The sequence below is a fragment of the Elephas maximus genome, chromosome 3, assembly GCF_024166365.1.
Source record: "Elephas maximus indicus isolate mEleMax1 chromosome 3, mEleMax1 primary haplotype, whole genome shotgun sequence".
Classification (NCBI taxonomy): domain Eukaryota; kingdom Metazoa; phylum Chordata; class Mammalia; order Proboscidea; family Elephantidae; genus Elephas; species Elephas maximus.
Window position 1 is genome coordinate 83,955,870 of NC_064821.1, and position 10,691 is coordinate 83,966,560.

General features: G+C 48.1%; 1 protein-coding gene across 1 annotated transcript; it reads left to right on the plus strand.

Moving 5' to 3' along the window:
* Positions 1–8,633: 8,633 nt before the first annotated feature.
* Positions 8,634–10,691, plus strand: GUCA2B (guanylate cyclase activator 2B). Its single transcript, XM_049875947.1, has 3 exons — positions 8,634–8,723; positions 9,706–9,892; positions 10,630–10,691. The coding sequence occupies exons 1-3, from the start codon at positions 8,634–8,636 to the stop codon at positions 10,689–10,691; spliced, it is 339 nt and encodes a 112-aa protein (XP_049731904.1).

Here is a 10,691-nt window from a genome sequence, read left to right on the forward strand (position 1 = left end):
ACTCAGTTTTCCCTCAATTGTTCCCATTTACCCCTTCTTAGAAGGAATGTTCAGGAGATGGAGGGATGAGGGGACACTTTCTGGAGGATCACAGCGCTGTGATGGGTGTTGTATGTCTACCTATTGCTCAGGAAGGCGGGGTTTTAAAGGTCATGAACATTGGCTCTGGAGCTACGCCACTCACAAGCTGTGTGTCCTCAGGCGAATTAGCATACCTCTCTGTGTCTTGGTGTTCTCTGTAAAACAGGGAGAGTAATAGTTCCTGAGAGTCCCTGAATGGCGCAAATGGTTAATGCCCTTAGCTGCTAACCCAAAGCCTGTAGGTTAAAGTCCACTCGGAGGTACCTCAGAGGAAAGGTCTTATAATCTACTTCTATAAAATCATAAAAAACCCTGTGGAACACAGTTCTGCTCACACATGGGGTCACCATGAGTTGGAATCTACTCGACTACAACTTTTTTTTTTTTAATAGTTCCTACTGCCTAGGGAAGGAGGCCTGGTGGCACAACAGTTAAGTATTCAGCTGCAAACCGAAAGGCCAGTGGTTAGAACGCACCCAGCTTCTTCATGGCAGAAAGACCTGGCAGTCTGTTCCTGTAAAGATTACTGCCTAGAAAACCCTATGGGGAAGTTCTACTCTATCACATGGGGTTGCCATGAGTCAAAATCAACTCGAAGCCACCTAACAACAACAACCGCCTAGGGGTATGGGAGGAATCCATGCGACCACACTTGTAAAGCCCTTAGATCAGTCCATGGACCACCATAGGTTCCCAATGAATACTTGCTGGCATGACTGTGGTCTTAGTCTGTCATCATCACCCCCAATTTGCAGCTGATGTGTGTTGTTTTCATCACACAGTTGAGGAAGCTGGCTCTCAGAGAAATGAATGACTTGCCCAAGATCCCACGACCTTGGACCTCAGGTCTGACTGACTCTGAAGCCACAGCATTCAGACAACTGCTGGAGAGGGCGGGGAGTTGAAGAAGGTAGAACACACTGATTTGGGCTGCCATGGCCCGGATGGTTTCTCATTCATTTCTCCAGCTTCAAGGCAGCTGTGCTAAGGCCTGCCTTCCTGGCTCCCACCTTCCATCTCTCCACACTGTGATCCCTCCCCATTCTCCAGCCCAAAACAGTGAGGCTTCCTACCTCAGACCAACTCTTGCCACACTCTCCCGTTCTCCACAGCCAAACATGCATGGTCTCCCTTCCAGCAACCCAACACACATTAATACACCCTCACCTATGCATACCCACAAGCACACTCATATACACACGCTGTCACTCAAACACAAAAACATACATACATATGCTCCCATATACCACTCACACACATATCTGCTCAACGCATACAGATGCTCACTTACACATGCTCACACACACCTTACACACTCACACACACACAGATACAAAAGGCGTACAGATATACACATGTTCCCACGCACCCACACACCACTCTCACGCACTCATGCACATGCATACACAAACTTACCTACACATACACACACACACACACTCCTATGCACACATACTCAACACGCTCTTACAGACACACACACAGATACAAAAAGTACACACATACACACATGTTCCTATAAAAATGTTCCTATACACACTCACAAATGTCTGAGAGCGTATGCACCCTCTCAAAAGCACATACATGACTCACACATGCACTCTTGCCGCCCCTGGCCTTTGACCGCAGGGAAGGCAGCCAGAAATGCAGGTGGAAGCCAGGCTTAAGGTCACACACCATCTCCTTGTAAGACAACAGCTCAGCTCAAGCAAAATTGGTCTCTGGAGGGCCACATATCTCATCCGTTGTAGTTCTCGCTCCATCTCAGACTGCCACCTGGCTGCCCCCAAGACCTGATTTCAGGGCCAGGCCCAGCCCATGGCCTGCACTTTTTCTTCCCTCTCCTCCCCATTTCTGCCTGATTTTTCATCTTGCCATCTGCTACCACCACATGACTCAGGCAGCAGCCAGCAAGCAGGACTCTCCCATGATGACCTCATGAATGTCCCCTTCTCACACCTCTGAGAAGCATCACTAATTGCAGCCACCACTAGAACATTTGTAGGAACCCCAAGTGTAAACAGAGAGGCTTTTCGTTGCTCTTAAGTTGTGCCTCAGAGAGAAATGAGGCTTTCTCTGCCTGCAGTGTTCCCTGCCTCTCACCAGGGGGCAGCACGGGCTCATTTATTTGTGTTCAAATGCTTATTACCCTACCCACCCCGCCCCCCCCCCCCCCCCCCAGTGCACAAAGGTTTTGGAGGTTAGAGTGGGAGCTATAAACAATTCTGAAAGGGCAGTGTGTGTGTGTGCGCACACACCTGTGTGTGTATGATGAGGGTAGGTGGTGTGTGACTGTAGAGAAAGATCACTACAATATGGGAAAATTAGTCAAAGGGGAAGACAGAGATTGAATGAGATTCTGGGTACTTACTAATATTGGGGCACAAGTTTGATTCTGAGTTTCTTAGTGGCCAAAGCAAAAATAGAACCATGGCTTGGTTCATTAGGTCACCTGCCTCTCCAGGAAAAGACCAAAATTTCACTTGGGGGACTGCTGGGAAATCCACCACACCTTAGTTTATACAGCTTCTCACACCCGGTCTTCCAGATACACTCTGCTTACGTACTGAACCCAATATACTGATTCTTCTTTAAATTTGCCATCTCTCTGTTTTGCCCTTTATTTATTTTTTTATTGTACTTTATTTTTTTTATTGTACTTTAGATGAAGGTTTACAGAACAAACTAGTTTCTCATTAAACAGTTAGTACACATATTATTTTATGACATTGCTTAACAACCCCATGACATGTCAACACTCTCCCTTCTCAAACCTGGGTTCCCTATTACCAGCTTTCTTGTCCTCTCCTGCCTTCTAGTCCTTGCCCCAAGCCTGGTGTGCCCCTTTAGTCTCGTTTTGTTTCATGGGCCTGTCTAATCTTTGGTTGAAGGGTGAACCTTAGGAGTGACCTCATTTCTGAGCTGAAGGGATGTCCAGGGGCCATACTCTCAGGGTTTCTCCAGTCTCTGCCAGGCCAGCAAGTCTGGTCTTTCTTTTTGAGTTAGAATTTCGTTCTACATTTTTCTCCAGCTCTGTCCAGGACCCTCTATTGTGATGCCTGTCAGAGCAGTCAGTGATGGTAGCCAGGAACCATCTAGTTGTACTGGACTCAGTCTGGTGGATTGCCCTTTAATTTAAAGTGATAGTTAAGTTCACAAAAAAAAGACCAGACTTATGGGTCTGACAGAGACTGGAGAAACCCTGAGAGTATGGCCCATGGATAACCTTTTAAAAACTCAGTACTGAAGTCACTCCTGAGGTTCACCCTTCAGCCAAATATTAGACAGGCCCATAAAACAAAAGGAGACTAAATGGGCACAGCAACCCAGGGGAAAGGCCGAGAAGGCAAGAGGGCACAGGAAAGCTACCCAAGGTCAAGAAGGGAAGAGTGTTGACAAGCCGTGGGTTTGGCACCTGATGTCACAAAATGATACGTGTACAGGGCAGTTATCAGTTGTAGCTGGGCACCATCTAGTCTTCTGGTCTCAGGCTGATGTATTCTCTGATTTATGTGGCCCTTTCTGTCTCCTGGGCACATAATTACCTTGTGTCTTTGGTGTTCTTCATTCTCCTTTGCTCCAGTTGGGTTGAGACCAATTGATGCATCTTATATGGCTGCTTGCTAGTGTTTAAGACACCAGATGCCACTCTCCAAAATGGGATGCAGAATGTTTTCTTAATAGATTTTATTATGCCAATTGACCTAGATGTCCCCTGAAACCGTGGGCCCCAAATCCCTCCCCACCCCGCCCCCCACTATGCTGGCCTTCTAAGTCTATTCAGGAAAACCGAACTCTTGATGCCCTCACCTGAGCTGCTCATTCCTGTTTCTTGTCTTGGCAAATGGCAGCATTATTTGACTTGTAACAACCTTAGAGTTGTCCTTGACTCCACTCTTTGTTTACCCTTTACATCCAAGTCACCAGGAAATCCTGTGGGCTCTAACCCCTTCTCACCATCGTTTACTCTGACCTCCCTGTCCAAGCCACCAGCACTGTTCTGTGGACAGTAGCTATGTCTGTTTTGCTAGTTGCTGTATCCTTGTGTCTACAATGGTGCCTGGTACTTACTAGGCCTCAGTAAATAGTGATTAAATGATCGAATATCTCAGAGGTTGTTATGCACACAAAACACAAAAAGATTCAGTTTCTCTAAAAAGAAATGATTTCATGACTATGAAAATAATACTAAACATTTTTTTGAACACTCACCATGGGCCAGGCCCCTTATATATGGGAAGAAGATACTAGATGAAGTGATTGAGGTTCAGAGAAGTAGCAAATTGTACAAGGTCACACATCTATTAGTGAATGGAATAGGTATTTGAATCATATTCATTTATTCAATTCACCAAGTGTTTATTAAGTACCAGTTATATGCCAAAAAAAAAAAAAAAATTTTTTTTTTTTTTATATGCCAGACATTGGTTGGAGAGAACAGACAAATTCCCGGCTCTAATAGAGCTAACGTTCTACTAGAGAGAGAGAGGTACAAGAAATAAAATGTGAGGTTTTTTTATATGCCAGATGCTGTAAGAAAATAAATTAAGGGAATAAGGAGTGATAGGGGTGCTGTCTAAGGTAGGATGATCAGGAAAGATCTCTTTGAGGAAGTGGCATTTGAGAAGAGACCCGGGTGACGCAAGGGAGTGAGCCATAAGTACGTGGGTAAAGAGCTAACACCCCGAGGTACACTGATGTTCTCCATGTTCCAGGAACAGCAAGGAAACTGGTATGCTGGTACCCAGGGAGTGAAGGGCAGAAGGGGCCAAAGGGAATTTGTAGGCCAGTGGAAGTCTTTGGATTTTACTCTGAGTGAAGTGGGAAGTCATTAGCAGATTTGAGCAAGGGAAAAACATGACGTGAGATTTTAATAAGGTCACGCTGGCTGCTGAATGGAGAAAGGCCTGACGAAGAGCAAGAGTGGATACAGGGAGATCCTTATGGAGCTGCTACAATGATCCAGGAGAACAATGATGATAACATGGACCTTGGTGGTTACAGTGGAGATGGTGAGACATGACTGGAGTCTAGAAATATTTTGAAGGTAAAGCAAACAGGATTTGCTAATGAATTAAATTTGGCAAATAAAAGAGAGGCATCAAGGATGACCCCCAGGTTGTGTGGCCTCAGCAATAGAGTGAATGGTCATACCATCAGCAGTTATGGAAGATGCTGATGAAGCAGATAGTTAAATGAGTCTGGAGCTGAGGAGAAGAGATCAGGCTAGGAGAGTTACCAGGCTATGGATGGCATTCAAAGTCTTGAGACCAGGTAAGATCACCAAAGAAGTGAACATACATAGAGGAAAGAAGAGGTCCAAGGACTGAGCCATGGCACCCCTGGGGCATTCTAAAATTTAGAGGCCAAGAAGAGAAGGAAAAAACAACAAGGAAACTAAGATCATGGGGCAAATGAGTTTGGCAGAAAATCTGGACAGCTTGTGTCTCAGAAGCCAAGTGGAGAGAATACTTTATTCTATAAAGAGAGTAGTCAGCTGCGACAATGCTGCTGGGGAAATGGTCAGTAAGGGGCAGGAAGAGTCATGGTCTCTGGGGTACAGTGGCTGTGGGCACTAAGCAGGGAATCTAGTGTGGAGAGAGGAGTTCCCCAAACTACACACACAGCCAAACTGTCACCCATCTCTCATCTATGTTTGAGACTCCCACACAGAGAATGAAATCTAGGCTGGTGTGACAGTCACTTCTCATGTTCACAAAAAGGAAGTGGTCTGATAAACATCAATTGACGTGGGCTGAACGGGGGTGGCAGTGGAAGTTTGCATCTGTGGCTAAGTTGGTTTTGATGGATGGTGGGTGGGTCATTCATGGAGAGATTAGGAGATGGGTTTGAACTATGAATTTGAATTATATTAGGCAGAAGTGAAACTCATACCTTGTTTCCAGGAAAAAAGTGACATGTGAAAGGAAAGAAGGGAAGGAATCCACACCATAGGAGTCTCCGAATCCTTTGGGTTTGTTCCCTGTCCCCCTTGCTATGGGGGTCAAAGAGGCTGAGCTTGCTTTGGTGGAAAGAGCATGGATTTGGGAGTCAAGCAGCCTTATGAAAGCCTCAAAAGCTGGAAACTGTTCCCCTTTTTACAAATGGGAAAATTAGATTCAGAGAAGTTGTGTTGTTTGCCCAAGGTCAAAACTTGAGCAAAGCCAGCTCTGCCTGATTCCAGAACCTACACTATGGCAGACAGAATGGCACAGCATCAAGTTTAGGCTGTATAGGTAAAAAATTGGAACTGCTCCAGTTATAGATTCAGAGACAGAGTTTGTCAAGGAGGGGTCCATGGAGAAGATGTGGTAGAAGTGGCAAGGAAACCACCTTTTACTGAATGTCCGTCATGTGCGAGACACGTGCTGTTCTAGAACAGAGGTGTAATGCTATGGTGACCACTTTACAGTCAGAGAAAGTGAGGCTCGAGAAATGAAGTGATTTGCCCAGATCATGGAGCTAGTCAATGGCAAAGGGGGACTCCAAGTGTCTTTGTCCCATGTCAGTGTTTCCTCACTACAACCACTATGAGGTTATTCATTACTTTCTCTACTGATGAAGAAATGGAGGCTCAGACAAGCTAAGTAACACACCCGAAGTGTATTATAAGCTGATAAATCCTGGAGTCTGGGAATGAACCCAAATCTCCTTACCTCCAAGACCTGTGTTCCTTTTTCTGTAACACCACAGACCCTACAGAGATCAGAAAGCTGCAGGTAAAACCTGCTCTCTCCTTTTACTCAGGCTGTGATGATGAACCTGGTGCTTGACTTCACCTAGCTTCATTTGTAAACGACACATTTGTAAAATGAGGACAACCATTACACTTATCTATATGATTAAATAGGAGTCCCTGGGTGGTGCAAATTGTTAAGCACTTGGCTACTAACCAAAAGGTTAGTAGCTCAACCACCCCCCCAACCCCGCCGCAAGGCACCTCGGAAGACAGGCCTGGTCATTTGCTTCCAAAAGGAGCACACATGGGGTTGCCTTGAGTCAAAATCAACTCCATGGCAAATAGTTAAAACTGGTTATATGATTAAAAAGAATTATACCCATAATGTAACATCGTGCCTAGTCAGTGTTCAATAAATGAAAGCTATTTCATCTGGTTATTTTCATTTTAGAGATAAGAAAGCATGTGAGAGTTGATTATTTTCTTCATACTCTAAAACTAGCAAAGGCTGAAGTCTGAATTCAAAACAAGACATAAGAAATACCAAAGTTCACTCATGCCTCTTCCATTTTAACCAAGGTAAGAAAAGGAGATGAGAACTTCAGGCCCGTGGAATGCATTAGCAAAAGCATGAGATAGGACAGGGCGTATGTGAGGATGATTGGCGTTAGAGAGCACGGAGACATCAAACTTAGCCACCAAGTTGGAGGATAGGGTTGTGAGTGTCAAGATGGGCTCTCTGGGCCTCCATTCAACATTATGCACAAAGTGCCTACCACATGCTAGGCTCTGTGCCTGGCAGAGCTGAGCTCTGTCCCAGGCATTGTTTACAGTTGCCTGGGCTGGCAGTAGCGATAACGCCCTTGCGGACTTTGCCCTTTTCTCCCCGACCCAGCCTTCAGGCACTGAGGTGGTGGGTTATGCATTGTCCTGGAAGGTGACTGTGAGATTGAGGGACCTACTCAGGTAGACCCAAGCCTCATCACCCTCACAGCAACCATATGTGCTGGGTTCTGTTATGCCCATCACTTGAAAGACGAACCTAAGGCTCAATGAGAGTTGATGTGACTTGCCCAAGATCACACAGCTGCAGCAGGACCAAGATTTCAACCCAGGTTAATCTGACTCCAAGGTCAGTGCTCTTTCTTCCTGTTGCTGGGTTAAGCTATTGTCTTCTGGAAGGCATGGGTGGGTGTGATAGGTTAACCATGACTTGAGGCTGCCCAGGCACTAGTGAGAGACAACAGGTCAGGGCAGGTTGAGGGCCTGGGCAAGGACTGATTGGAGAGATGGTCCTAAAATGGAACTGGGGTGAGGAGAGACATGGGTCTAGGGACACAGAGAACCCTGAGATCAGCCTTGTGTCTGCCCCACTTTTGCCCCAGGCCAGCCTGTCTATCTACTACTCCCTTTGCCCAGAGAAAGAACCATGGGCTGGCCTGGGCCAAAGACATCTGGCTGGAGTCCCCACTCTGTCATCGACTAGCTCTGTGACTTGGGGCACATCACTTCACCTCTTGAGCCTCACTTTCCCTGTCCGTAAAGTAGTCACCATATCATTCCACTCTCACGGTTGTCTTGAGGAGTGAATAGAAGTGGTGTGCAGGCAAGTCTCTCACACAGCGCCCAGCAAAAAGCAGGCACTTGTCATACGGCATATCCCAGCATGCTCTGGGCACCATGCCTTCATCATCATCAACCCCCTCCTGGGAACCAGTTCTGGCCTTGTCAGAGAGTCAGCCAGCTGTCAACCCCACCCCAGCTGTTCTGTTAATGAATGACCAGGGTGTAGAGCCTGGCCTATAAGGAGCAGCTAGCCAGAGAGCAGGTGGGAGCCAGGTAAACAGTGGTGGTGGTAACAGAGAGGAGCAGGATGGGTGGCAGGATGGTGTCAGACCTCCTGACAGGGGTGGCCATGGTCCTCCTGGTGCTACTACAGGGCACACAGTCAGTCTACATCCAGGTGAGTCTCTCGGGCCAGCCCACTCTTTGCCTGAAGGCCCCCAAGTTGGGACTCTTGGCTCAAAAGGGGATGCTGGGAAATTCATGGGGAGCAGGGGTAGTACATGGCTCAGTGCTCAGCCCGACACCCAATCACACTCTGAGAACCAAGACAGCTGAAAGGTGGCGGCAGCTGGAAGGCCAAAGGCAATGATGATGGCCATGACAGTAAACTGCTGTTTGCTGAGCACTGCTCTCCATCAGGGTCAGAGTGAGGAACAAGATGAGGCCCCTGCCCTTGATGAGCCAAGTGGGGAGGATACCCCCTTTTATGCTCCAGCAGCTCAGCCAGGTAGAAAGGGGCAGGCACAACAAAAAGTTTCCATAGGGGGCAACCCTTGAGCTGCCTCTCTCCTTGTGGGATGAGCAGGAGGGAGCCAGGCACAGAGGATGCAAGAACAGTCCATGGAGTCATGGAAGCAAGGCCTGTCTGTGTGGGTAGGAGAGCTCAGAGGGAAGTGTGTGGCCCAGGGCAAGGCTCCCACCCAGGCCTGGGAGTCACATCCCTGACTCTGACAGGCCTCCAGGGAAGAAGAGAATGGGGTCCTGGGAGGTGTGTAGGAGAGTCAGCCTCCCACTGATCCCTGGGCCTAGGGCTCAGCTGCCTCTGGGGCACCATCATGTTGCCATGTCAGCTCAAGGGGAGCATACTGGGTGCCTGCGACTGTGTGGGAACTTGCTTGACCCTCATGAAACCCAGAGACCATGAAGTGTGATGATCTCTACTTTTCAGATGAGGGATCCAAGGCTCGGAGTGGGCAAGATACAGGTGGCCATTTGGGACAGAACTTTCCAGAATAGGGAAGGGTGCAGAGGATCCTGGGGCAGCAGGAATCCTGGGTTCCCTGCTAGAGCCTACTCCAGGCCCAGGTGTGGATACCATCTCATCTTCCCACCCCCACCCCCCACCCCTGCTCCCACCACCCCTGCTCCCACCACCCCAGTACCAAGGCTTCCAGGTCCAGCTGGAATCAGTGAAGAAGCTGAGTGACCTGGAGGGGCAGCAGATGCTCAGCCCCCACCTGGGGACCCAGAGCCTCCTGCCGTCTGTGTGCCAACACCCTGACCTGCCTCTGGACCTCCAGCCTATCTGCACCTCCAAGGAAGCCGCCAGCATCTTCAGAGCCTTGAGTAAGTGTCCCCTACCCCCGCTGGAACTGAGTGAGAGGGGCAGAGCCCCCAGGGCCTCCTCCCAATCCTTGACCATCTTCTGTCTCCTCCCCCAACCCAACCCCTCCACCTCATGTCATTACTATTGAGCACCTAGTGGCTGAGGACAGGGAGAGTCAAACTCAGCTTCTGCTTCTTCAGGACTTTCCTGCTCTTAGCACTGTGTGCCAGGTGGGCTGAGAAGCCTACCTTAAGGACTTCACCAATGGGAGGAAGAGGGTGCACTGGTAAAGCCACAAACAGACAGTGGCTGCAATGCAGTGGGGCGAGAGGGGAAGCCCTGTGGAAACACAGAGGACAGGTGGCATGTCAGTGGGTGGGACAGGGACTCTGGAAAGGCTTCCAAGAGGAAAAGTCATCTAAGCTGAAATATGAGGGATGGGGCGGCTTTGGCCAGGAGCAGAGAGCTATTAGCTGGCAATTACCAAGCACTCTCCTCACAACAAACCTGTCATGTTGATACTCTTTTCTTTCCGTTTGACAGGAATAACTCAGACCCTGAGAATTTAAGTGATTTTGACCAGTCACTGCTAGTTAAGAGAGGACTTGGAATTTGAACCCTCTAACTCTAATTCTAAAGTTCCAGGTTTTTAGCGTGTAAGCAGGATGCCTGTGCAGCTCCCCCAACCCTCTCCTAAGCAGTCCCTCTCTGGCTGCCCGGTTTCAGGTTCACTGACTATTTTTCTTTCCCTGCCCAGTGATTATCTCTAGCGACGACTGTGAGCTGTGTGTGAACGTGGCCTGTACCGGCTGCCTCTGA